This window comes from Colobus angolensis, unplaced genomic scaffold (genome assembly GCF_000951035.1).
Source record: "Colobus angolensis palliatus isolate OR3802 unplaced genomic scaffold, Cang.pa_1.0 Scaffold359, whole genome shotgun sequence".
Classification (NCBI taxonomy): Eukaryota; Metazoa; Chordata; class Mammalia; order Primates; family Cercopithecidae; genus Colobus; species Colobus angolensis.
Genome location: NW_012116921.1, coordinates 555796 through 583200, shown reverse-complemented (window position 1 = coordinate 583200; position 27405 = coordinate 555796). Strand labels below are relative to the sequence as shown.

The 27405-nt window shown below is 38.5% G+C and overlaps 1 protein-coding gene across 1 annotated transcript in view; it reads right to left on the bottom strand.

Annotated features, from left to right (window-relative positions):
- ST6GALNAC3 (ST6 (alpha-N-acetyl-neuraminyl-2,3-beta-galactosyl-1,3)-N-acetylgalactosaminide alpha-2,6-sialyltransferase 3) overlaps positions 1-27405 on the bottom strand; it is a 572885-nt gene that overhangs the window by 6170 nt on the left and 539310 nt on the right. Inside the window, exon 4 of the mRNA XM_011953150.1 lies at positions 875-982. Within this exon, the coding sequence (XP_011808540.1) occupies positions 875-982 (108 nt within the window). The remainder of the gene's footprint in view (positions 1-874; positions 983-27405) is intronic.

Genomic DNA, 27405 nt, shown 5'->3' with positions numbered 1-27405 from the left:
AGTGGTTTAATAGATAAAAAAAAATTTATATATCATGCCAATTACATTCAAACATACGGCTATCCTTTGAAAAAAGAAATGGTGTGTAATGGAAGAAACTTTAGATAGCCTCTTGCAGAACTTGAAGAAACTGTGATTTTTCACAGTAAGATATTGGGTTCATCTGAGCTCCATTATGCTTATAGTTAGGGAAGAAATATTTTTCCATGATGATTGTGGCTGAGAGTTACCATTTTGACATTATGATTAAAACAATCTGTGAATTATATTGTGCCAATTGTTGGTAGGGAAATAGATTTCATTATCCTGATGAAGCATGGAGGGTTTGTTTTATTATCTAATTAGAAACTATCCCACCAGCGAGGATATACTGTGGGTAAACACATTCATTTTAAATAAGGATCTGGCAGATTACTCACTTATTAGTGAAGTATAATTTCCAGGAATTCTTGTTAAGCTGTCAGTTTCTCTGAGGCTTCAGGACATTTTTTTGTTCATGATCAAATCTAACTAACCATTGAGTAGATAGCTATCCATCAAGCCATCAGAGCAGCAGAAATGACGAACTTGCTTTTGCAAATTAAACAACCACTAAACTTCTATATTTTCAAGCCACAAGTTCCTGCTACGCCACTGATTAAGGGAAAAGTGTTCCTCCTGACACTTGACATTAGACTAGTAAATATTTTTCTTTTTATCACCCCTAGAAGTCACAACTTGATGTGCTGACAATAAAATGTCATGTCAGCAAAGAACACTGGGAAATAATTGTTGCTTTATCTGTTTCTTAGATTTATGGTATTAAAATGAATTGTGATATTTTGACAAGATCTCAGAATTGGAGCTGCATAAAAATAATTTCCTGTGATCTTACTTGCAGTAGGTGTCATTTATCATCCCGTAGACGTGAATGCCATAACAGGCGTCCATGGCCAGAATGAAGGTAAACCACCCTGTGCTGAGATATGAGCCAGACTGGACTCTGAGGGAAATGAAAACAAACAATAACAAACAGGACAAAATACAGAACACACACACAGAACAATAAGGTGTGTGAGAAACAAGCAACATTTCATCAAAAACATAGCACTTGTTATCAGGAAAAAGCATTGAGAAACTTGACAATATGTCAAAGATGCACACTTATTTTGAATTATCTCTGAATAATTTATAGGAATGCTCTTGCTCTTACTACCTTAAGCCTCAAAGCTATGTTGTGTGGAAGAGAAGCCATATGGCAAATATCTGAAGTCAAATAATCTTGCTCCCTTCAGGTGAAAAATAATTTATTGAATTTTCCATAAGACACAAATTAGTGCTGTCTATCAGAGGAAAGGTTCTCTTAAAGTTGCTTGGAGCCTGGAATGGGTACTGAATGATAATAGTGCTATCTTGCTTACCTGGACATATTACTACTTTCTTAAAGGCTGCTTGAGTTTCTAAGTGTAACTTACATGCAGTGTATGTGATTAACTTGAAATGAAAGCATCTGAAAAGATTTCCTTAACTGCTTTCCAGGTGTTATAAGACAAGACTTTTCCTTTTTAAGACCTACATTACCAACTTCATTGTATTTCCATTGAACAGGCTACATGGTAATCATTGTTCTGGAGGCTGGGGATACAATAACGATCAAAACAACCAAAGCTTCTGTCTTTGTGAAGGCCAGTGGATTGGATTTGGAGGTAGCTATGTTATAAAAGTTGGCCAGGAAAGGCTTCTTTGATCATGGGAACAAAGATCTGAAAAAGACAGAGGGGAGGGTCAAGGAGGAAGAAGGCATGTGGACCACATGAGGAAAAGGCATTTCAGGAAGAGGGAAGGGCAAGGACAAAATCACAACTATGGAAGTATGGTTGGTACGTTCAAAGAAGATCTGGGAAATGCAGGAACTGAGTGGGAGGGTGGGGATGTACTTAGATGCAGTGCTGATTGGGCATCTGCCAAGTTCCAAATGGTTCAAAGGAATGTTCAGTGAAAAGCTGCATCTCCATACTTGTCTTTAGCCAATGTGACTCAATACATTCAAAACAGATGACTGCTCATCTCCTTAAAACTCTCTCCACAGAGGCATTTGGACTACCCCAATTTGTTTGACGGCTGTGTAGCAACACCTCTGAAAAAGATTAAATGGTCTACCTTCCATGTAGACTTCTTGGCCTACAGGAGCACAGACAGTTCAAACTGACACTTAGATACTGATAACCGCTGTCTGGATTCAGCCCTCCAGCCAGTACTTACTCAATATTGTTGATGCACACCCCAGCACCAAGCCATCAGTGTGCTATAATTAGGAGCCTTGAATCCTTTGCTGCTGCTGCTGCTGCTTCTTTTTAACAGGCACTACTTAGTGTTAAATTACTTACAACAGTGCCAGCATTTCAGGAAAAACGCAAACTCACAGTGGGGGTAGATGATTGGATTTTTTAGCCTTTACTTGCATTGACTTTGGGTGATTCACAAGGAGACACAAACTCAGCCCATATACGTCCTCTCTGCATACTTGTCACTGAGTCTCAAATGTCACTGCTTAAGTAGCCATTCCTTCGTATCTTCTGGTGTATGGAAAATATCCCAGAAACCAGATCACAGCGAGTTACGTGCACTTTCCTCTGTGATAGTAGCAGCAACATGGGGCAGCAATAGATGCAAAATGAATGGGAAGACATATCTCAGGGAAGTGAGATATACTAACGAACAACTCTGCCTTTTAGACAACTTAACCTGAAGTCAATCCTGCATTCTGGGGTCTGAGGAGGAGCAGCAATAATGGGAATTGTTTGAAGCACCATCTGCTTAAAAAGCCCTTATTTGAAAATGAGAAGAGATCAGAGGAGGCACGAGTCTTGACAAAATGCTCCCAAATTGAATCTAAACATTTTGTCTATGTACTGAATTTGTCTGGTTATTATTCCTATGGAATTGTGTATTCTTTTTTTTTCTCTTCTTTCTCATACTATTTTTTCTACCTTTCACTCCCTATCTTGTCTATTCTTCATTATTACGCTGACCAAGCACTCGTAGAGATCACTAAAAGTTACGGCATTTGTTTGTTTCTACATGATGAGGAAAAAAACAGGTCTCATGTATTTACTCATTTATTCACTTTTTCAACCAACATTTATTGGGATCCTGTTATATGCCACTGACTGTGCTAGGAGCCTGGTGATGAATATTTTCTTAAGAGTACATGGTCTAGTGAGGGAGGCACACATGTTAAACCAATTGATCACAATACAGTGCAACAAAGCACAGCCATGTGTTTCAGAGTCAACACAGAGTGCAGTCAGAATTGGAGTGAGGATATCTGGTTTGATATTACAGCTCTGCCATTACTCGAACATGAGGCTTTGGACACTTATTTAGTCTCTTTGGTCTTATTTTCCTTGTGTCTAATATGAGATAGTTGAACTGAGTCATAACCAAGGTTTCTTCTAATTTAAAATCAAATGATTCTGTGATCATCACCCTCAACAGTCTGTAATTAAGTTTTAACCATTGTGCAGTACCATGCTCCATGCATATCGGATATTGTAATAAGCAAACACGTGAATTGGTCAGATCACATTTCGTGCTCCCTTGTGTGACAGGCATGATACTAAATGTATGTGGTATATATAAAAAGATAAGCTGGGTATAAAGTTTTTACCTTGCAATGGTAGCGACAATGGTCACAAAACTTTTGTGGGGAGAACTCCTTTACACTGCCACTCATGGAAGGTGTTGCAATGGCTGACCAAGGCCAAGGCCATAACTGAACCATAGTGCTAAGGGTAAAGGTGAATTTCAGTGGGAAAAAAAAAATCACAATTAGGAAAAATCATCCTCCCTCTGATGTGGTCCCTTCACAGATGTGTTAATTATCAAAGACAAAGATAATATATCTCCAGGAAAAAGAGGAAGATCCTCTTTGTGACATATGGACACTTATTCCGCAAAACAAGCTCTCCTGACTCATTCCAGTCCAGCCCACACAGTCATTTCTGAAGGTTCAACAGTAAGCTTTCAGAACAGAGCCTTCAAAGAATAAAGAAGATGCAGTGGTCATAGTGGCTTCTCTATATATCTATGTTCTCTTTACCACAGAAAAAGAGGATCAAGAATTTCAGGTTTTGGCATCTGGTCAAAGATCTTTCCTTCTTACCACCTAATAAGGAAACTTTACCACATTTCTGATCCTTGATTCCTTTAGGACCTAACCTGGTTTGTTTTATTTCTGTGTAGACAGGCCATGCTAATTAGCTCAATAGCTCTTAAACAAGATGTGTTGCATTTGATTCAGATGGGGGAGGCTCATACTGCCCAAGTGCCCTGTCCTACAAATAGCACTTAATTAGACAGTTGCAGTTCCTTTCCCTGATGCCTCTGATATATTTGGGATATTAAATGGCATGGGGTTTCCTACCCACAGTACAAGCTAGGGCTAGCAAAGTAGTTTTTTTCTCTAACTATTTGAAGTCAATGTCCACACAGTGATGCTTGCAGTGGAATAATGACAACTTCTGGATGAATCCAGGAATTCTTTCAAATAAATGCCTAGTAATCTGGGTCCCTAGAGGAACTCACTGGCCTGATGACAATGGCTCCGGAACGTCTTGTAGCTGCACCATTTCCAAACTCTACTGGGTTGCTGTGTGAACATACTAGAAATGAGAAGTTATAAATTACACCCAACTAGACCTTTAAGTTTCAATGAAAACTACAACAAAAAGACTTCGCCTGATGTATGTGAAATTGTTTATGATTTTCAGCTTGGAAAGACTTAGTGATAACTATCAAATACCTTAAAGTGATAACTATCAAATGCCTTAAAAATTCTTAAAGGGTATCCTCTGGGGCCAAGTTCTGTCTCGTAATTTGTCACTCAAGCATGCAGCACTAACTATGTATGAGCTGGCCATCAACCATAGCATTTTTTTTTACCTTCCACATTTGGGGATCAATAAAAACAATTATTCTCATCCATAAATAAACAATCAAGATTCCCACAGGGATGATAAGAGAATTTAAGCCCTTAATTCAGTGCAATAGGAAAGCTTAAATTAATGCAGCAGAATAATGAGCCATGCAGGGGAAAATAAAGGCAGGAGTGTGAAGAGGAAACCATCAATCCTTTGATTTTACTGGTCAGGCTCTGCATCCCGTTGCCTCTTGGTAATCAAGATACGTATAACTTGGAAACTACTTAAATTTACTGGCACATCTCTTGGGAAAATGATGCTGTCAAGACCTTGATGTAGCACATGCTTGAAGACATATCGTTTAAGATATGATCTTTCATCTAGTTTATTTCAATAAAATATAAGCTACTTTACCCTTGATGTTTACTCCTATTCCTTCATGTCAAAAGGCCATCACATGGATACAAGGATTCCTTGTCTGTCCAGCTATCATGATGTTTACCAGTCTCAGTGTTTTTGGCTGTCAGTAACCTTCATTTGCCTGCACCTCTGTTTCTGAGTACACTCTGTCCTCTTCTCATTTCTGGAAAGATATTGTGAAGCACTTTCCTCCTGTTATCTGGCAAGCTGGAGCCTTCTAACTGACTGACATTTCCCTTTCAGATAATTTCAGGGGAGGAACTGTGGAAATGGAAATGGCTGCTTTTCAAAAGAGAACTGGATTATGTTGGATTTATTATCTATTCACAGGGTGCTCTGCTAATTATTGAATACCAATAGCTCAATGAGTTGGGTTCTGAACACAAGAAACTCATACTTTGATGACAAAAAATTGTAGCACTTTCTCTAGATTAGAGTTTCTCAATCTCAGCACTATTAACATTCTGGACAAGATAATTCTTTGTTGTGGGGTGGCTGTCCTGTGCAGTTCTCTTACACATTTTATCAGATTCCCCTCTGTTCCAAACTCATCTGGGTCCTAAGGGGGCAGTAGATTTGACTCCCCACAGCCTATTCTTGCCTTAGGGTGATTGCTCTGAGGGTGTCCTTGACCCTAAACAGCCAGATTCCTATAATCTCCAGATCCTACTCTGCTCATTCACTGTCCCCGATTTTCTTCATCCAACCAAGCATTGTACTTCCTTCTCCCTTCTTTACAAGTCCATCTAAACCCATCTTCTTACTTTTTAACCTTAGAAATCAGCAAAGTCAGTTGGCCTAGACCCAAAGGGCAAGTCTTAGCTTGCAATGGGTAATGTATGATTAGGAATGGAGAAAAAGTGTCAGGTGGGACAAGGACAAGGAGTCCAGAAGCCTCAGTATCTGTGGTTAACTCCTTTCATGAAATGGTTCCTTTGGGGGCCTTTGGCTCAAACTTTGCAGCTTCAATTCTACTGTTTCTTTCATGAACTGATGAAAGTCAAGCCTCGGGCACTCAAAGCTAACATTTCAAAAGCATAATAATCATTTATCAAAGCCTGAAGGGTATCAAGACCCCACTCCCAATAATGTAGGTTTATTGGAGAGCACAGTATTGGCAGCAGTTTCTGAAACTTGCTATACTCAGGGGTAAAAAGAGAATTTAAAAAGAAGAATTAATCAATATTTCATGTCTTGTTTTAACACTATTGGACCTCAGTTCTCTCATCAATATACTACACTGGCAGGATAAATAAAAACAGCAAAGTAAGTTTTCAGATACCTTCCCAGGGAGAAGAAATACCTGACAGAATACAGATTATTCAATTAAAAACATTATTTCCCTCATTTTTTTCAAAAGCACACGGATAATGAAAGAATACATTTAAACAAAGAGTCCTGGCAAGAAAAACAGCTGATGATTATCAGTAGCACCTTGGGATTCAATCTAATATTGTGAACCAGTCTAACGGAAGCAGAGCTCAAAGTGTGGAAACAATTTCAGCTGTCCCCAAGTCATATATTTTTGTATATCATTCAATAGTCGGGAGCTATGGAAATGCTCTGGAGTTTGCCCATTGTATTAACACTGTATATTTGTACTATCTATTAATCAATAGGACATGCCCAGCACATTTTCAGGCAGCAACAACTTTCTGCAAATCAGGCAGTGGAATTCTCAGTCTTGTCTTGAATCATTTGCAAATGGACATAAACTTTTCAAATGAATAAAAACATCATTCTGTGGCTGGTAATTCTTAAGAGAATGAACCAAGTGAAAGGAATCCAGGCCTGAAAAGTAACAAAAAAACAGAAAATGGAGAAAGCAGTAAATCTTAGAGGAAGACTGTACTTCCAGCCCAATCAGCTAATGTAAAATACCTGTGCTAATCAGTAGGCACTTGGACTGTGAATATAACAAATAGTTTTTTCTGCTGGAGAATCAACAGTACCCTCTGACTGGTGATGAATGCAATGAAATTGTACAAAAGGAGAATAATAAGAAACAACTGTGTTCTTTTCAAAAATGTACATTTAAAAGTAAAATGGTAGAGTTCCCAATGGTCTGATTTATGGCTGCTGTAGAAATAGAAAATACCACTCACAAAAATTACTTTATTCATTCATCTCAGAAATTAAAAGGTTATTTTCTTCTTGTCCTTAGGCTTTAATGCCTTTTTAATTGGAAATGCTGATTTTCTAGATTTCATTCACTTTCTTAACTGAACAATGGAAACCTAATAATGGCAGGAAAGGATGATGGCAATCTTTTGGGTTCACTTCATTTACCAGTGGTCGGTTCCTTAACCACTCAATATGGGTCGGTGCTATGGGATGGATTTTGTTCCCCGCAAATTCATATGTTGAGGCCCTAATCCCCAATCTGGTGGTATTTTATATTTTGTCATGGGGCCTTTGGGAGATAATTAGCTTTACATGAGATTAGCAGGGTGAGTTGTCATATGATGATATTACAAGGATGAGATTAGTTTCCTTATAAGAAAAGCAAGAGACACCAGAGCACTCCCTCTTCCCACCATGTGAAAACACAGCCAGAGGGCAGCCATCTACAAGCCAGGAAGAGAGCCTTCACCAGAAACCTGCAATGCTGTTACTCTGATCTTAGACTTCAAGCTCCCAAAACTGTGAGAAAATAAACTTCTGCTGTTTAAGCTATGTGATATTTTGACATATGACGGCCAGGGCAGACCAAGACAATGTATGTCCCTTGAGACCCTCCCCAACACACCTAAACTCCCCACTGCTTTTTCCAGGACTTCCTTTCTTAAACTCTTTGGTCTAGTCACGTGGGCTCATTTATTGCTCCTTAAACAGAACTTGCGCATCTCAGCCTCTGTCTTCTTACTCCTTACTTCTGTGTGCTTTTCTTCTTCCTGAAATGCTCTCTCCAATGTCCTCTCCAGTTTTCAATCTTATCTATCAAGCTGCAATTCTGTTTACTCTCATCTACTCAAGAAAGATGTGTTGAGTACTTTCTAGGTGTGAGGCATGTTGCTGGGCACTGGAAAACCAAATTGCCCAGATCTCAAATCAGGTTAAGTCAGAAAGACAGACTCAGTGACTATTTTCAAAACTAAGGCTATTCAGGAGGTAATTTCCCTGCAAGTGATATGGGACTACTGAGGAAAGAGCAACAAATATAGCTGAGGGAATTGAAGAGGATAATTCCTTCTCCAATGGGAGGTCAGGCCTGAACTGTGGATTAAGGCTGAGTAGGAACATTAGGCAGAGGAGGGAGAAGGAGGAGGGCTTTTCAGGCAGAAGGAATGGCCTGTGATGTTGTACTGAGGTGTAAAAATAATAGGACCACAGAGTCATTCTCATCTATCCCCTAACCTGGTACAGACCTCAAAGCATCATCAGTGTTTATTTCTGCAGTAGATTGTTGGTTACAGACAGGATGCATAAACAGCACCAATTTATTTTTCTTTTTTACATTATGTTTTGAAATATTAGAGATATCTTGATGTCCCATATAGTTATTTTCTCAGATGAAAGAAATTTATGGATCTGGAGAAAAATATCCAGAAGAAAATTGACAGAATTATGTTTTACTTCTTCATTAAATTCCTCATTAATTCAGAGTTGAGAATGAAATATAAACAACCTATGACTAAGAATAAAACAATTAAAAATGTATGATGATAAAGAATGCACCTAGTAGTGCTCATCTGTGTTATAAACTAAGTTACAAATCATGAGCAAAGTCATCTAATTTCCACTTACCACCAAGCAGGCTTCTTCCATATACACCTGGTGGCTCTCGATGTGTTTCATTTATAATGGAAACCGTTTTTACATAAGCATTAAATGCATTGAGTTTTTAAAAAATTAGTGGAAATGCAAACACATACCACTGCTGCTTTAAGACTATGAACCTTTTGAAAGACCTTTCAGGTCTGGAAACACTGAAATAAATGACCTTTAAATCAGTATATCCTCTACCTATTGAAACTGCTGGGAGAAGGAATGGTATAATATAGCCTCTTATCCAGTCTCTACCCAAAATAACTTTGCTGCCTTGCCTAGATCTCTGTTTTTTTCTAAACAGTCCATAATTTTGAAGACTTGAGCTACTACAGATGGTCTATGCAATTTATAGTTTCAGATTATTCAAGCTGCTTGTCTCAGTGACCACAGATTTTCTTGCAGCCTTCCTGTGCTAGATTATATTTCTCATTCCATCCTTGAACATAGCTTGCCTGTGGGTGCAGTTAACTTTTCTGCCTCATTGAATTTGGGCTTGGCCAAATGACTTGCTGTGATTGGTAGAATATGAGAAGAGTCAACATTGTGACAGTGTCCAGTAGAGGTTTTAAGAAGCATCACATGGTTCCCATTTCTTTTATTCCCCTTTATCATGAGAACAACACATCCAAGGTAGGGGTTGTTTCTTCTGCCTGGATCTGGGATGAGGAAACTTACGGGACCAACATGAGCCCCAAACTGGAGCCAACTCTAGCTAAGCTTAGCAGAGCTATAGCTGATCACAGATTTATAAGTAGGAAATAAAAATATTTTTGTTAATCATTGAGTTTCAGGGTTGTTTGTTATGCAGCAAAAAGCTAATATTTTTCAATTGATAACTGCTATTGCTTTTAGAGCATTTCTATGTACTAGACATTGTGTCAATAACTGTGTATTTATTCTCTCATTTAATCCTCACAACAACCACATGCTATGAGGAGTACTAATATCCATATTACACAAATGAAGGCTCAGGAAGGTATAAAGTACTTGCCTAAGGACAGTCTGACACTAGAGAACTCAGGTTCTTAACTAAGTTCTTTCTTGGCCACTGCTCCCAGTATGGCACAAAGCATCACATCTGATACAGCAGCCATCAAAGGATCTCCATTCTTCTAATTGCTCTACTATTAATCCTCTGGGGAATTATCAACATATCACTTCTTCCCAGTCTACAGTTTCTCTAATGGTAGAATAAGAGTATTGGTCTAGGTAGGCTTAGGGTCTTTCATCATTAGCAGCAATTCTGTAATTGCAATTACATAGTAACATAGTTCATTTTAGAGAAATTGTAAATGTGCAGTTGTATTTTTAATATAAAGACACTATTACCATTTTATAGATCTGTGCTTGTAATTTCATGATTCAAAACACATTTTAGAACTTCAGCCATAGTCATGTACAAACAATAGCTTTATGCTGCTGATGAGGACATATACATTAATTTTCAAAGAAATAAAAAGATAAGTCATGAAATAAAGATCAAATTCTGGAATCTCCTTCATTCTCTAGGCCTGGCTTTCTTTCAGTGCTTAGCTTCTACAACTTTTAAATAAATTCCCGTCTTTGACTAGTGTCAGCTGGAGGAGGCATCTGTTCCTTGCAACCAAAGATCGAAGTTGGATTGGTTGACCTCTAAGATCTTCTTTAACACAATTGAGTCTATTAAATACTCTGGGTATAATTAGGGACTTTACTTCCAACTAATCCTTGACTCTTATTAACAATCCATCTTTGATCTCATCCTAGTTTTATACTTAAGCTTTAAAAAGTTGCTTCTTTCTAACTTACCCTTCAACTTAGCTTAAAATCATGCCCTTTCTGAATTGATGTGGGCTTCAGTATTCTGAATGCTAATCACCTTTCTCTACCTGAGGCATAGGTGCCTGTTTCCCTGTTAACCTGAAAAAGATAATTAAAGATTTTGGCTTTCTCTTTTAGTTCACCTATCAGCCATTCCTTCTGTATATACTTTCCTATGACTTAAAAAAAAAAAAAAAAAAGAGAGATTGTAATCAGGTTGGAATATATTGAAACAGATAAAAGAACTTTTCCTGCCACTTTAGTATTTAGAGTAGAAATGAAGTGACTCACTTTTCTTTAGGTTTTTGACTTAACTGGAGATTGAATTAAACTGAGCTTTTCCTTTAGAAATGGTTATAGGAGAGAATCAGACCCAAACTTATTATGACAAAAATCATTTCTGAGTCCCTGTTTGCTTTCAAAATGAAAATTTACATTTAAAATAACTTAAGCAACTGAAAATTTTAACAAGTATTTAAGAGTGATTTGAGGTGATTTCACCCCAGGGAAGGAGGCTAGGTCTCCAAGTCTTATTGCTTAGGGCTCCAGTACCACTGGGATCATTGTTAAATGAGCTTCAGCCAGAGCCTAAGCAATGAGCCACACATAAAAGTGACATTTAAAAAATATAAAGAAGCTCTGACCTTCTTCGCGTTAAGAAAGGCTCATTTTATAGCCACTTCCTTTCTATTTGAAGCTATTGACACTTTTTTGACTTTGGCTTAATAATTAAGCCAAATAAATTACTTGGAGGGGAATATTTATTTTCAATAGGAAAAGTCTAAGCAATACCCCCAGCAACCCCATCTATTATTTTTTTTTTTTTAAATCAGGCTCACTAGAAGGAGGCTAATTCAATTAGGAAAGGTCAGAAGCAACAACTGACATATGGATCTGCAGGCATTTAGAGTTTTAGAGTCTCTAATCTAAAGAGGAAGGTTTAAAGCTTGTCATTCTTCCAATAGGCTGACATTACTTGACTACCTTATGAATAATACTTTTTTTTTTTTTTATACTTTAAGTTCTAGGGTACCTGTGCATAACGTGCAGGTTTGTTACATATGTACACTTTTGCCAAATAAGAGGGTATCATCAGCATATCAAGGCAGGTGCTCCTCTCATTCTCCCACTCCAGCACAAGCAAATTCCTAAATGGGGAGCTTTCTGCTCCGTCAGAATACCTGAAGCCATGTGACTTGGTTATGCAATCTCCTTGAAACAGTCAAAGCTAACGGAGTCCCACCTACTAAACAAGCTGAATGCCCATTATGGTAGAATGCTATTCCAATTACATTTTGCTAAGGAATTTCAGTTCTTAAAAAACCTGTTTTTCTCTCTATTATTGAAATGGGTTGGGTTTGAAAGGAGAAAATTCTTCCTTTGAGGTCCATCCAGATTTTCCAACTGAGCTAAACTCCTTGCTTAGTGAAGGGAAGAATTTATTTTGTGGAGGTGGTTGGGGTCTTTTCCATAGTGTTGCTACACAGTTTGGCTGGCAATCTATGAGAAAAAAGATCTGTTTGTTTGTTGCTTGCAGTAAATCAGTACCTGGAAGAAGTTCTTCTGTGCACGCCCTTCTCATACCAGAACCTCTAGAAACCTGCAGAACCAGGGCCTCACCTCCTTTTTTCACAATAATTTATTTTGCCCTCACCAGGAAAACAGAATCAGGAACATCAGAAAATGTCAAGAAAAGAGATACATTCCAACACTTTTAAGGACCATCTCTCTGAGAGAGAAGAAAACAGTAGTAATTTCTTTCCTTCAAGCAGGACAGATAACTTTCACGTGTCTCTGGAATTCTTCCAGTGCAGTATTTTTGTTGATTGGGAGTAGCTAAAATGTCACAAAGAGAAAACTAGAAAACAGAGCCAAAGCAATATATCCTAGAAAATTCCAGGGAAAAATAAACAGTAGAAAATGTCCCTCATTTGAGAGCAGCTACTTGAAATGTGAGAATGTTGTATCTCCACAGATTTTCCTACATTGTAACAGTCACAGAATGTCAAAAAAGGAAATCTCCATGCCCAGCTATAAAAATGAGAAGAACTTGGCAAAACAGCCAAGGGGATCATCCACTCAGAAAATCTGCTTTCACCACTTGGTGATAACATTTTAGGCCTATGTTTCTGAACCCTGAATTCTGACTGCAAGGGTTGCAAGGAAGTGACTGAAAGTAAGAGCTCCTGAGCTCTGAAAGCTGTTACAGAGCCAGCGTAGATGAACAGAATTACCTGCCAGCTCTTGCTTTTGGAGCTCTCTCGGTGGTTCTCTTGATTCCCTTCCCTTCCCCTTAGCTCTGCTGAGTCTTAAGGGCCCATAATCAGGCCAAGATGATAAAAAGAACTACACATTCAGAGGGGAAACATAAGGCATTGCATTTTGTGAAAGCCCCACCCCAAAATAAGAAAGTGGATTGAAGGTAGCTTCTTTCATTCCTCATGAACTGGACAAAAGGAAACTGATGAGTGATGCTGACCACTTAGGTTATCAGCTCCCTCCTTATCATTGAAGCACCAATCCTTGTGCTTCTGGAGCTGAATATTCTAGGCCCCTGCATCATCTTCTTACTCCTGAAAAATGGTTTACTGTCAAAAGACAAAAATCGGCATCTTCTCTTGTTATTCTAGCCACCAACGGCACAATACCCCAGACCACACCTTGTGCCCCCTGGAATCCTAGCCCCTAAGCCCCAGTCACAGCCTTGATCTCCCTAGATGCATTGCTTCCCATTCCTTTCTACTCTTTCTCAAGCTCCATTTTCCACCAATGCTACTGGTAATGGATTCTGATTTTATTGTCCTGTAGGCATAGTTTGGGTGTTGGTATTCATTAAAATTTTTGTTTTTTTTTTTTTTTTTTTGAGATGGGGTCTCACTCTGTCGCCCAGGTTGGAGTGTAGTGGCGTGATCTGTGCTCACTGCAAGCTCCACCTCCCAGGTTCATGCCATTCTCCTGCCTCAGCCTCCCGAGTAGCTGGGAGCACAGGCGCCCACCACCACGCCTGGCTAAATTTTGCATTTTTAGTAGACATAGGGTTTCACCATGTTAGCTAGGATGGTCTCGATCTCCTGACCTCGTGATCCGCTCACCTTGGCCTCCCAAAGTGCTGGGATTACAGGCATGAGCCACCATGCCCGGCTGGTATTTCCTAAATTTTTTAAGCCTTCCTAGGTGGTTATAATGTGGTATGTAGCAACCAGGGTTAAAAATCACTGTGTAAATGGTAGTTAGGTTTGAGAATTCCATTAGAAGTTGGGTTCCACTTCATTATGAATTAACTTAACTTCTGAGAATTGTCCTGAGAATCTAACCACTGTTTCAAAATTTGTCTCTTTAGGAAAATGTATACCAATTTATACATAGCTGACTTGCAAACTAACTGGAAACTTGCCAGTAAAGGGCTATTTGTTGGCAAAGGTGCCCTATCTAAGTCAACTACGTCTGGTACATAGTAGACACTTGATTTGTCCAAATTAGTTGAATAATTTTGGAATGCAGCCTGTTCCTAAGTAAGACTCTGCCAACATATTTTTCTCCCATTTTGCTGATGTTTTCTCAATGATGATGTAGCACAGAGACTCAATGATGTGTCTAAGGATATACCAAGGAGAGGTCAGGAATCCAACCCAAATCACCACTCGAGGTTCCACAAGCCTTACTGTATTAGTCCATTCTCACATTGCTACAAAGAACTACCTGAGACTGGCCAATCCACAAAGAAAAGAGGTTTAGTTGGCTCATGGTTCCATGAGCTACCTAGGAAGTATGGCTGGGGAGGCCTCAAGAAACCCACAATCAAGGCGGAAGTAAAAGAGGAAGGAGGCACGTCTTACATGGCCAGAGCAGGAGGAAGAGAGAAAAGGAAGAGGTGCTACACACTTTTAAACAACCAGGTCTTGTGAGAACTCACTCACTGCCCCAAGAACAGCAAGGGGGATGTCTTTTCCTGTGATCCAGTCACCTCTCACCAGGCCCCTCCTCCAACACTGGGGATTACAATTCAACATGAGATTTGGGCAGGGATATAAATCCAAACCGTATCCCTCACAGACAGCCATGTCATCGGGATCTTAAATTCTTTTTTCTAGTCAGTTGACCCATAGCTCAGTTAGAATTCTGACTTCATCTGGTAGGATTGAAATGTGCTCTGTACTTTTTATAAATAACAAATTGTAGCAAAGGCCTGGCCATATACAGTATGCCATAGAAAGGAGAATAAATGAAGAGGAAGCTCCAAAAAATGGTAATACGTGTTTCTGTAATTTATTGGACCCCCCAGGAGATAGATCAACATCAAGAGGCTTATTCACTGTTAAATCCCTGAAATCACGAGGGGAAATATCAATTTAACTAAATTAATCTCAGTGTCTTAAATCTTCACTGTAAAGCAAACTCTCAGAAAATTAAGAGTGTCATTTGTACCATCCTGCAGTTGTAAAGCACACACCTAAGGGACTCTGGCGGCAGCTACTGTCTCAAGTCATCCTACAGACACAGGCAAGGCCATCCTCCTGCTTTTGGTTGCCCCCACGCACCCACTTACTGCTATGGCTTCCAGTTTCACAATCAACAAAGCCCCACGGTGACATCTGCATGCCAGCTTTCCATAGGAAAGCTTCTGTAGTTCTCTGTCAGCACAAAGTTCTTTCAGTGATGTTCAGCCTCAGAAGTGTCATTTTATTTATCACAAGGCCACTTTTCAGTTTTTAAATGGCTTTGGACTTGCCACTTCTTTAAGTAGCCCTGACCAGAGAAAAGCAGCTGCCATTCACCTCAGGCTGGGTTGGTAGCAATTCTCCGAACTAGCATGCTGTTAATAGAACTGATGCATTCAGGATGGTGCCCAGATTTACGTGAAAGGCTTTTTAAAAGTGCGGCTACCGATTTGTACATCGTCAGAGAAGAAAAACTAAGTGCTCACGACCATGGTTTTAAGTACTGTTTCCTTCTGCTTGTGGTTCAGGAATGAATGGCCATATTAACACAGCCAAAGAGTATGTCAGAGAGTGAATGGCTCCAGTTGTGAATGTTTGATTAATTAATGGATTAATTTGATGGGGGCACCTCATTCTCCAGGATATGAATGTAACTCTTGACTTTTAGCTCTTCCTGATCCTGCATGCCCCGTTAGTCACTGAGTTGTGTTCATTCTTTCCACATGTTGTCTTTTGCATCTGTTTCTCTGCTTCCCCCATGACTTTAAAACCCAGGCCACAAGGTGGCTTGGGTATAGGGCTCAGATTAGTACCTCCACCCACTGTGGAACATCTACGGACTCTACAGTCACTGTTAACAGGGGGGAGTGAGGTGGTGACCTGGCTCATGACAATGGAGAATCTGGTCCCAGGGAACCAGCCTCACCTCCCAAGATGTCCCTTCACAATGTTGGCATATTCTATACAATCACAAAAAAGGGATGCAGGGAAAGGGGTAAAATAAAAAAAAGAAAAACATGCAAACATGGCTATGGAGAAAAATATGTTTTCCCATGTCCCTACCCAATAATTTTATCAAGTCACAGGTGTCTATTGTGGAAATGGCCTCTATGTAGTATTTCCCTGTGAGGTATTGGAACTGAGAAAGTAGAGCTGGGTTAGACACAAAATCAATATCATCTGATTCAGCCTCAGCAATTCATCGTGACACTTTCCCACATCATCTCTTTCAAGAAGGCAATGAAACAGGAAAATCAGATTTTTCTCTAATCCAGGGTAAGGAATGATTTTTAGCTTTGTGAGAATCAAGGAACTTCAAAGAACTCAGTGTTGGTTATAATATTACAGGCATTTAAATCCTGATTTCATATTGCAACAGACCGCCAAAATTTTCCTTTGATTAATATTATTTTTGCTGTACACTACTAGATAAAAAATAGCATGTAATAAGTGTGTTAAACATATACCTGCATTGTGCAGGGATCCTTGGCTGGATGAATGGACTATAAATTTCTCCCAACAATTCACTTAGATGAATGTGCTTCTCTGAAGGGAGGAGAGGGGTATAGAGAGGGGTGGAGGGAACCACTTTGCTGTTGATCATCACTCTTTTCCTCTACTATGTATGTTTCTTGTTTTTGGCATTCATCACATTACAGAGAACAACTCAGAGACATGTAATCTTAGCAGTTTCTTTTTTTGTCTCAAAAGAAACACAACTTATAATTGGTTAAAGAATTGTATTATGTGCAATTTGTATTTTAGACAGAGGTACAAGCTACCCAGCCTATGAAGAAATAAATAGAGAACACTGGCAAGTTATCAACTTATTTAGAAAAAAAATATTTTGAATATTAGTATACTAATTTTTAAAATTTAATATATTGAAGTATCTGAGACCATTATCATACCTTAAGAGTACCAGGATAAGGAAAGGTGAAAAAGTTTCCATGCTCAGAAACACCGACTAAAGATGGATTAAAAAACAGACACATTTAGTGCCTAAGGATATATATGTGTGTATATATATCTCTCTCATCTGGAAAAAAAGATTAATTCTCTAATTTTAATGTATGCCCCACCTTTTAGAAACACATCTATTGCATAAAAGCAAGGAAAGACAACACACATCTTTACTGAACAAACACCAGATACTTATTCACACACACCAAACACATAGCTAGGGACCTGCTATGAGACTGGAATGCATGGCTAAGGTATTCTGCTTTTTAATGTGGAGCAATCCCCATACCAGGAAAGAAGGTATATATCCATTTTTATGTGTTTTTATGCCTAAGACCTTAGTTGCGTGAAGTATTTTGTCTATGATAATATGACATTTCTCTGAATAAAGAGTTCTGTGACTTGGGGAGGAACTGGCCTCAGAAGTGGTCTTAGCACTCCCTCTCCCCATTTACAGACCGTAAATGTCCAACATTCTCTCAACACGGCCTCAATGAAAGTGTTTTTAAAACAGGATCAATACTCTTCGACCTCTTTTTGGGATTCTAGACCTCACAATTCACCTATCTCTGTTGCCTCCCTCCCTCCAGGCCTTGATACTTGTCACCCTACTTTGTTCTCAGCCTCAGGGACAACATGCTCATGGAGAAGTCTGGTTCTCCTGCCTGGGATTCTATCATTTCCTGCTTCCCTGACCTGACTTTGATGCTTCCCTGTTCTACGGTGATCTGGAGTGACAAGAGCAAGGAGTGATTGCTTCTAAGCAGAGTAGACTGTTTGAACCGTCAACCCTCTGGGGCAAAGAGCAATCGTGTTTACCCACAAAGAGGAAAAATGAAGACACTTGAAGCCTCATCAGTAAAGAAAACAAAGCTAACAGGGGATTTAATTACAAGCTCACTGACAACCAGTTAGCACTGTGGGTTCATTTCTCTTTTGGCTATTTTGTAGAAAATATTTCAAATTAAGAAAATAAAATCCTATGATAATTCCCCATGCAGCATAAATTGTTCCAGAGCCCAGAAAAATGTGGATCATTTCCCAATTCATATCACCAATCCAGAATCACACTGACACTAAAATCAGAGAAACAGCCAAAAGGGGGCAGAGACAAAAAAAAAATGACAGTACCATCCCATTTATAATTACAGACTCAAAAATCCTCAATTAAAACCTAACCAACTGATCTTAGCACCAGATTAAAAAACCACACTCTATGGCCAAGGCGTTTCTATTCCAGGAGTGCAAGGATGATTTAATATAAGGAAAGCTATTAATATAACACATCTCAAGTGTGTTAGATTGAACCCAAGTCAAGGGGATGCTAATTAATGCTATATGAGGAAGGGGGGGACAGGTAATGTTTGGGAATGAAGGGTTTAACAAAGTTAATGGAATTATTGACTACTGGACTTCTCAGTATCTTTAATATGCTAATGAGCAAATTAATTTTTAAGAAGAAAATATACTATGTAGCATTTCCCCCAAATTATTTGATCAGACAACAATCTCCCCACCCCCAATTTTTTTTCATGGACCAGTTTGTGGAAAAGGTGTTCTCTAAAAAACATTCTAATAGACCCTATATTAAATTAATTTATGGTATTAGCCGTTTAAACAAGAAGCAACTCATCATTTCTTTGACAGATACCAAAAAGGATTTGATTAAATGTAATATCCAGTCCAAATAAGAATGTTTTAATCTATGACTAAAGGGATATTTCTTTAACACCTAATAAAGAACACCTCTGTTAAACTAAAGGCTGGCATCACAAGTAGTTGTAAAAATACTAGCAATATACGTTATTAGAATCAGGAACTAGAAAAATGACTTTACTGTTATCTTTTTTCATTAAGGTCCTGGAAATTTTAGTGAGTGGAATTAAGACATGAAATGTTGATGATGAGAAGAAACAGAAATATTATACCTAGATGAAATAATTATTTATAAATAATGGAAAAAAACTAAAAACTGTTCAAATAAGCGAGTTTGAGAAAAATGGCTGTATACAGAAACATACACACTTAAAAACAAATAGTTTTCTCAAGTGCCAGGATAATAGGCATGAGCCACTGTGCTCCAAAAACTAATAGTTTTCTCTTATAACCAGAAACAACAGTTAGAAAGTACAATGGACCCAAATAATCCTACATTCATAATAACAGCAAAAATAGTTTTAAAAACCAAAGAATCACCTTAATAAAAATTTGTGGGACTTTCAAGACTAGTTTTACTAAATGGGAGGACTGAAGGCTGCAGACGAGTAAATTCCCCCCAGATAATTAATATATTTGAGTGCAATTCTGATCAAAATCCCACTGGTGCAAAAAAATCACAAAAGAAAACTACACTGACAAAGTGAGGGGAAAATGTTGGTAACATAAATGGAATTCAAAAGGTTGATGTTTTTAATATAAAAATTGCTCTTTTGAACTGATTGTAAAAAGACAAACACTGAAGGAAAAAGCAGCAGGCCAGGTACACACACACACACACACACACACACACATTTCTAGCTCAGGGCTTTTGATCTTCCCCTGACAACAGCTCCTTCTGAGAGAGTTCTCTCTTGACCACCCTACATCAAATATCAAGTGCCCTCATGCCTCACCAGGGCATTCCCTAGTCTTCTCATCCAACTTTACTTTTCTCCACAAAATTTATCACCACTCAACATAGCAGAGATTTTTAAATTTGTTGTCTTTCTCCTCCCGTTAGACTGCAAATTTTGTGAGTATTATTTATTCGGTTAATCTCTGTTTTCCCAGGATCTAGGGTAATACTTGTCATATAATAGAGGCTCAATAAATATTTGTTGATTAAATGAATAAATACCATTTAGTCTCCTCTATTTATTTGAAGTATTTTCTAAATTCATTGCACACTGACTAATTTATTTTATGTGTGACTGTTGTTTACATTCACATCAGCATGTTCATGCCTTAGGTCATGTATTTAGAGATATCTCATTGGCTTGGGAAGCATTTGCTATGTTGTAATTAAATTGTACTTCATATGAAGCAGGACACTAAAGCTTTGGGTAGAAAACCACATTTTAGTTGGAGTCTGTCACAGACCTATGAAAACTCCCATTTATGTGGACTGATTGGCTCATCTCAGTAGTGTAAGAGAAACTGTCACCTAGCAGCAGGCTGGTTGCCAAGGATAGTATAGCTGCAAAAGATAAGAGCTGCAAATACTACATTTGGTTGGGGCAATCATGGGCCATATAACATACAGGACTGTTGAGTCAGAATCAGAGCTGCAGATTATGGCTGTGTAGCGTGTCACCTATGCACAGATACTGGGCTAGGGGTGGGTAGAGGCTGGAAGTGTGTGGGGCCTGAAATCCTGCTTGTATAAGACTTGCACCTTGGTTCTGTCTGCATCAACCCAGAGGAAGAAATACTATGATATTGTGATGTACTGAGAAGTAAATATTTGATCTTTGTCCCAAATCACTGGCACAGGGGTCCTAAAATTCTTGTAATTTCCTGAGTCATAGGGATGATAGGAACATCTTTTGTTATAGTTTTTGGCCTTAGTCCCTAGTTTCTGACACAAGTGCTTCTAAGACCCTTGGAATCTCCAGAGTAATATGAATGCCTGGTGGGTGGACTCCCTAGACAGATTCAGGACAGGGCTAGTTGCCAGGGAAACCCATCATATGATTAGAGGATTGGAATTTTCAGCCTCATCCCCCAACGTAAGGGCATAGGAGAGGAGCTCAAGATTGAGCTCAACCATCAATGGCCATTGATTTAATCAATTCTACCTACAGAATGGAACCACCATAAAACCCCTAAACAATGGTGTTTCAAGAACTTCTGGGTTGGTGAACATGTGAAAGTTCTGGAAGGGTGGTGGACCTGGACAGGGCATGCAGCTCCCCTTCTCACATCCTTTGCCCTTTGGATCTCTTCCTTTGGCTGTTCCTGAGTTGTATCCTTTATAATAAACCAGCAATGGTAAATAAACTGCTTTCCTAAATGCTGTGAGCCATTCTAGCAAATTATCCAACCCAAGGAGGAAGTGGTAAGCACCCCTGATTTATTGCTGGTTGGTCAGAAATTATGAGAGGCCCAGGTTTGCAACTGTCATTTGAAATGTAGGGCAGTCTTGTGGGACTGAGGCCTTTACCTGTGTGGTCTACGCTAACTCTGGTTAGTTAGTGTCAGAACTGAATTGAGTTGTAGTAGACCCAGCTGGTGTCAGAGAATTGGTTGGCATGGGATAAAAAAAAAAAAACCCATACATTTGGTGTCCAGAATTGTTAAGTATAGAGAAACACATTTTTTCTTTTCGTTGCCTTTTAGTAATACCTAACCTAGAAGGATCTCCTTTTCCTTTTTTCTTTTTTTTTTTTTACTCATTTTATTTTACTTTAAGTTCTAGGGTACATGTGCAGGACATGCAGGTTTGTTACACAGGTAAACATGTGTCATGGTGGTTCACTGTACCTACCAACCCATCACCTAGGTATTAAGCCCAGCATGTGTTAGCTATTTTTCCTGATGCTCTCCCTCCTTCCCCTCCACCCTCTGACAGGCCCCAATATGGGTTGTTTCCCTCCCTTTGTCCATGTCCTCATTGTTCAGCTCCCACTTATAAGTGAGAACATGTGGTGTTTGGTTTTCTCTTCCTGCATTAGTCTGCTGAGGATAATGGCTTCCAGCTCCCTTCATGTCCTTGCAAGGGACATGATATTGTTCCTTTTTATGGCTGCGTAGTATTCCATGGTGTATATCCACCACATTTTGTTTATCCAGTCTATCATTGATGAGCATTTGAGCTGATTCCACGTCTTTGCTATTGTGAATAGTGCTGCAATGAACATATGCATGCCTCTACCTTTATAAAGAATGATTTATATTGATTTCGGTATATACCCAGTAAATTGCTGGGTCAGATGGCATTTCTGTTTCTAGGTCTTTGAGGAATCACCCACTGTCTTCCACAATGGTTGAACTAAGTTACATTCCCAACAGCAGTATGAAAGCATTCCTATTTCTTCACAGCCTTGCTAGCATCTGTTGTTTCTTGATGTTTTAATAATTGCCCCTCTGACTGGCATGAGATAGTGGTATCTCATTGTGTTTTTAATTTGCATTTCTCTAATGATCAGTGATGTTGAGCTGCTTTTTACATACTTTTTGGTCACATAAAAGTCTTCCTTTGAGAAATGTCTGTTCATGTCCTTTGCCCACTTTTTTTTTTTTGAGATGGAGTCTCACTCTGTCATCCAGGCTGGAGTGCAGTGGCACAATCTCGACTCACTGCAACCTCCACCACTTGGGTTCAAGTGATTCTCCTGCCTCAGCCTCCTGAGTAGCTGGGATTACAGGCATCCATCACCACGCCCCAGCTAAACTTTTGTATTTTTAGTAGCAACGGGGTTTCGTCACTTTGGCCAGGCTGGTCTCGAACTCCTGACCTCAGGTGATCCATCCGCCTTGTCCTCTGAAAGTGCTGAGATTACAGGTGTGAGCCACCGGGCCCAGCCCTTTGTTCACTTTTTAATGGAGTTGTTTGTTTTTTTTCTTGTAAATTTGTTTAAGTTCCTTGTAGACTGGATATTAGACCTTTGTCAGATGGAAAGATTGCAAAAATTTTCTCCCATTTTGTAGGTTGTCTGTTTGCTCTGATGATCGTTTCTTTTGCAGAATCATCTTTTTCTATTGTGCACAAAGTTTAGGGTTGTGATAGCACTGGCCCTCATGATAATCAAGACTTTCTATAGTCAATTCATTACTAGTTCAGAGGCAGAGACAAAGAGAAATTGTCAAGACTCTGCAGCTTTCTATTTCAGTCATGTGTTCTTCCCTACCACTGAGGAAAACTTCCTTTGTCAAGCTCCTTAATTTCTAGTTCCAGTGGTGCATATTCCATTGGTTGCACATGAAAGCTGGGAAACAGATTTACCTCTTGTCTTCCTTTTCTGTACTCTGTCCTCCTATCCCTCTTCATCCAACAAGCAAACTCTTAGTCATACTTTAATACCCAGAAATATCATCTTCTATCAACACCTGATGATCACTTCCTTTTCTAAACTACCAAAAATCTGTTGGCCCTCCATGTATCACCTAACACATTGTACTGTCTATCACCTTAACAGGCTGTCTATCACCCGTATAGAGTCTCTGGAGGTTTTCCATACAGGAAAAATAACAGAACATGTTATTTCATGTTAACAGGAAATAACATGATTAGATGCTTATGATAATACTATGTGAATTATGAACTGAATATGGGAAATACTGGTGACAGAATGGCCCAATTAAGACATAATAAAACTGGAGACTAAGATGTGACAAAGGATTGGAGAAAATAAAGACCTCTAATCTTTAAGCCAAGGAACACTCCTGAAAAATGACAAAATAAATGCAAGAAGATGCAAGAGTCCAACTGAAGTGATTTCTAATTTGAAAACTAGATGGGATGGTGACACCATGATTAAAATGGAGAATCCAGAGACCAAGTTATTTTAGGATGTGAAGTAACAGAGTCTGGTTTGGATGTGTTAAATCTGAGATGTCTGTGGGATCATAGCTTGAGAAATTCCAACATAAATTTAGAATATGAGTCTGGAAAAGTCAGGTCTGAATCGAGAGATCTTGAAATGATCAGATTATAGACTGCAGAGGAGGAAAAGAGATTGAGAAGAGAAGAGGAACAGGAATGAGCCTAAGGAACACTAACATTTGAAGTGTGAGCAGAGGGGAAAGAGCCAAAGAATGAGATGAACATTGTCACATGTCATTGATGCAGGAAATCTTAGACCTTGCAAGAGATTTCATTTATAGACTCTCTACATCTCTCATAGAGAATATTTAAGTTTTCATTAATATTTGAGTTTTCAAGTTGGGAAAAATACTCCAGCAGACATATTAAGTGCTTACTTATGAATTTCTAAGAGTGGGTATAGTATCTAGCATTCCTGAATACATTTGATTACAGAACATTTAATGTCTGGTGTTTCACAGAATATATTCTAGAGATTACTACATCCTTTTGGTAATCTTGTGTTCTTTATGTACAAAGGTTAAACTGACAGATTCATTATAATAAAGTACTTCTTACCTATCAAAAATGAAACACTAACTTAATTTTTTTTCCCACTTTTCAAATATTCAATCATTCTTTCAAAAGACTGTGGGTTTGCAAGGCCCAGTCAATTCTGTATGTAGTTCAGAGTGAAAGTCACAAGATTTATTTATTTAAAGTAAATATGTATGTTTTATACCAACACTAAGTTTCCTTCTGTATACTTGGCTTTTCATTTCCTTTTAAATTTTTGCCTTGATTTGCATTTGTTATTATCATCATATATTTCGTACATATGAAGGACTATAGGTAATGTGTTCATAGGCCCATAGAATAATAAACTACCAAGCTTAAGAAATAGAGGATCAGCTGTGCCTTTATTCTCAGCTAATCAGGGGACTGAGGTGGAAGTACTGCCTGAGGCCAGGAGTTCCAGTCTGTAGTGAGCTGTGACTGTGCCACTGCACTCTAGCCTGGGTGACAGAGTGAGACTTTGTCTCTAAAAAAATTTAAAAATAAGTAAATAAAAGACACAGAGCATTGCCCATTCAGACACATTCCAGTTCTCTGTCTCCCTGGCAGAAGTAATTGTTACTTTAGTCTTTGGATTACTCAATATTTTTTCAATGTCATTTCACTGTCCATGTATGTGTCCACGAACAAAATATTATTTGGTTTTGTGAGTTTTTCACCTTTACATAAATGGCATCATTTTGTATGTATTCCTGTGATCTGTCGTTTTCATTCAATATTTTGTTTGTAAGATCCATCTCTGTTAATGCTTATGGCTGCAGTTCATTCATTATTTTAGTACCATAGTAAAATCCATTTATGCATTCATAACAATTTATTTAGCTATCCTTCTGTCAATGGATATTTGAGATGATTTCAGTTTTCTTTTTCCTTTTGCAAACATTATCTCTCTGAACATTCACACACCTGTACTAGTGCTTCTCTAGGGAAATATCTAGGAGTAGAATTGTTAGGTAGAAAGGTAAGCAAATGTTCAACTACAAAGTAATTCCAAATTGTTTTCCAAGGCATTGGGACCAATTTATACTCCTATTGACAGCATATAACAGCTCCTGCTGCTCTTCGTCTTCGGTAGTACTTATATTTTCAGACTAAAATTTTTGCCAATCTGGTGGGTGTAAAATGATATTTAATTTTGCTTTGAATTTGCATTGCTCTGATTACTAATGAGGTTGATCATCTTTTCACATGTTTATTAGCTGTTCATGTTTCTTCTTCTGTGAAATGCCTCTTCAGGTTATTGCATATTTTTTCCAATGGATTGTTTGTCTTTCCTTTGATTTTTTCTTTAGGTGCGCTTTATGCTACTCTTGTTTGTATGTGTTATAATTATCTCCTCCCACTGTGGCTTGTGTGTTTACTTTTTATCTCAGAAACATTACATTTTAACTTAAAATTAATCAATTAATCACAATGGTTAAATATTTAAAAATAAAAACCAATACATTAATTTATTAATTAATTAAATTAAAAATAAATTAATAAAAGTTATCAAATGCATCCATCTTTTATCTTACCATTTGTGCTTTGGGGGCTGTTTTTAAGGAATCAATCCCTAACTTGCTATCAAATTTAAGATTTTTTTTAAATGAGCATATTTTCTTTGTCTTACAACTTAGAATTAACATCTATTATTTAGTATTATTGTACTGTACTAACAGCTTACAAACAAAATGGTTTGGGAGTTCTCAGGCTTACTTTTCTTCCTTTCCTACTCCTATTCCCCTTCCTGGTCCCTCCTGAGACTGATCCACTTGAACACTTTTTTCACCCACCCACACTCACTTATGATCTTCTTCTACATGCACAGGCACATGCATACGCACACATACACACACGCGTGTGCATGCACACACGTTCTTGTCCCTTTTCTCCTTTCTCCACATCACCAGTTCTGCCTCCTGACACATTCCCCATTTATAACTCAGGTGGACCCACCCTGTCAGACTTGCACACTGAAACTCATTCCTATGTGTACATGCAATCCTTAACCAAGCTGTCTGTAGTTAGGGCTCTCAGTTTTGTCAAATCCTTTTGTTCATTCTTGAAGCCCCATTAACATCCTCCCTCACTCACACGGTGATCTCATCCCTTACTTTGCAAAGCAATTAGAGACTATTTCAGAGTCTCTAAATGTCTTCCTCCCAGTCTTCCCCTCCTTCCTTGAACTTGTCTGCATCTGCTACGTTTTCATTCATTTGGTTAGAAGGATACCTTCCTCGCCATCCAGGACCCAGTATTGGATTTTGCTCTGTCTACTTCTAGCTGGACTTCCTCTTAACTGCTTTGAAATCTCTCCTTTCCTTGCTTTCAACTGGTCACATTCAGCACTGTCTGTGCTAATCTCTTTATCTCTTTTTCCATTCCTTACTCATTCCAGTGCAAAAGGCTTCTTCCCCCTTCTTAGTCTCTGGATCATGGATTCCAAATGGGTTCCCTCAGGAAATCTACATTTGAACCCTAGCTTGGCCACTGACTAGTTGTTTACCCGTTGTAAATGGGAATTACTATCCCTACCTCATGAGGTTGTTGTGAGGGTTAATAAAATACAGCATAGAACTTGGAACTGAGCTTCAGGCCAGCACTTGGTAGGAGTTCCATAGGTTTACATTTTCTTTCTTTATCCTTCAATTTAATTTCTTTTTCTTTAATCCTCTCTTTCAACTTTGAAAAATAAATTCTTTTACTTCTGGAGCTAATGATTTATGTGCTTTTACCCTTTAATTTTCTCTTTTTTGAAACCAAGACCCAAGTCCTAATTCCTTTATTCATCTGAAAATAACTACATACTTCCATCAAATTACATTACTCATTTCATTTAATTTATCCAGTTACATTCCGAAAAATACTAGAAAAGGAAGAGCAAAAAGAACAAAAATTAGTGAACTTTAATTTGCTATTTTCCTGAAACAGAATACTTAACTTCCTTCCTTCCTTCCCTCCCTCCCTCTCTTCCTTCCTTCCTTCCTTCCTTCCTTCCTTCCTTCCTTCCCTCCCTCCTTCCTTTCCTTCCTTCCTTCCTTCCTTCGTTCCT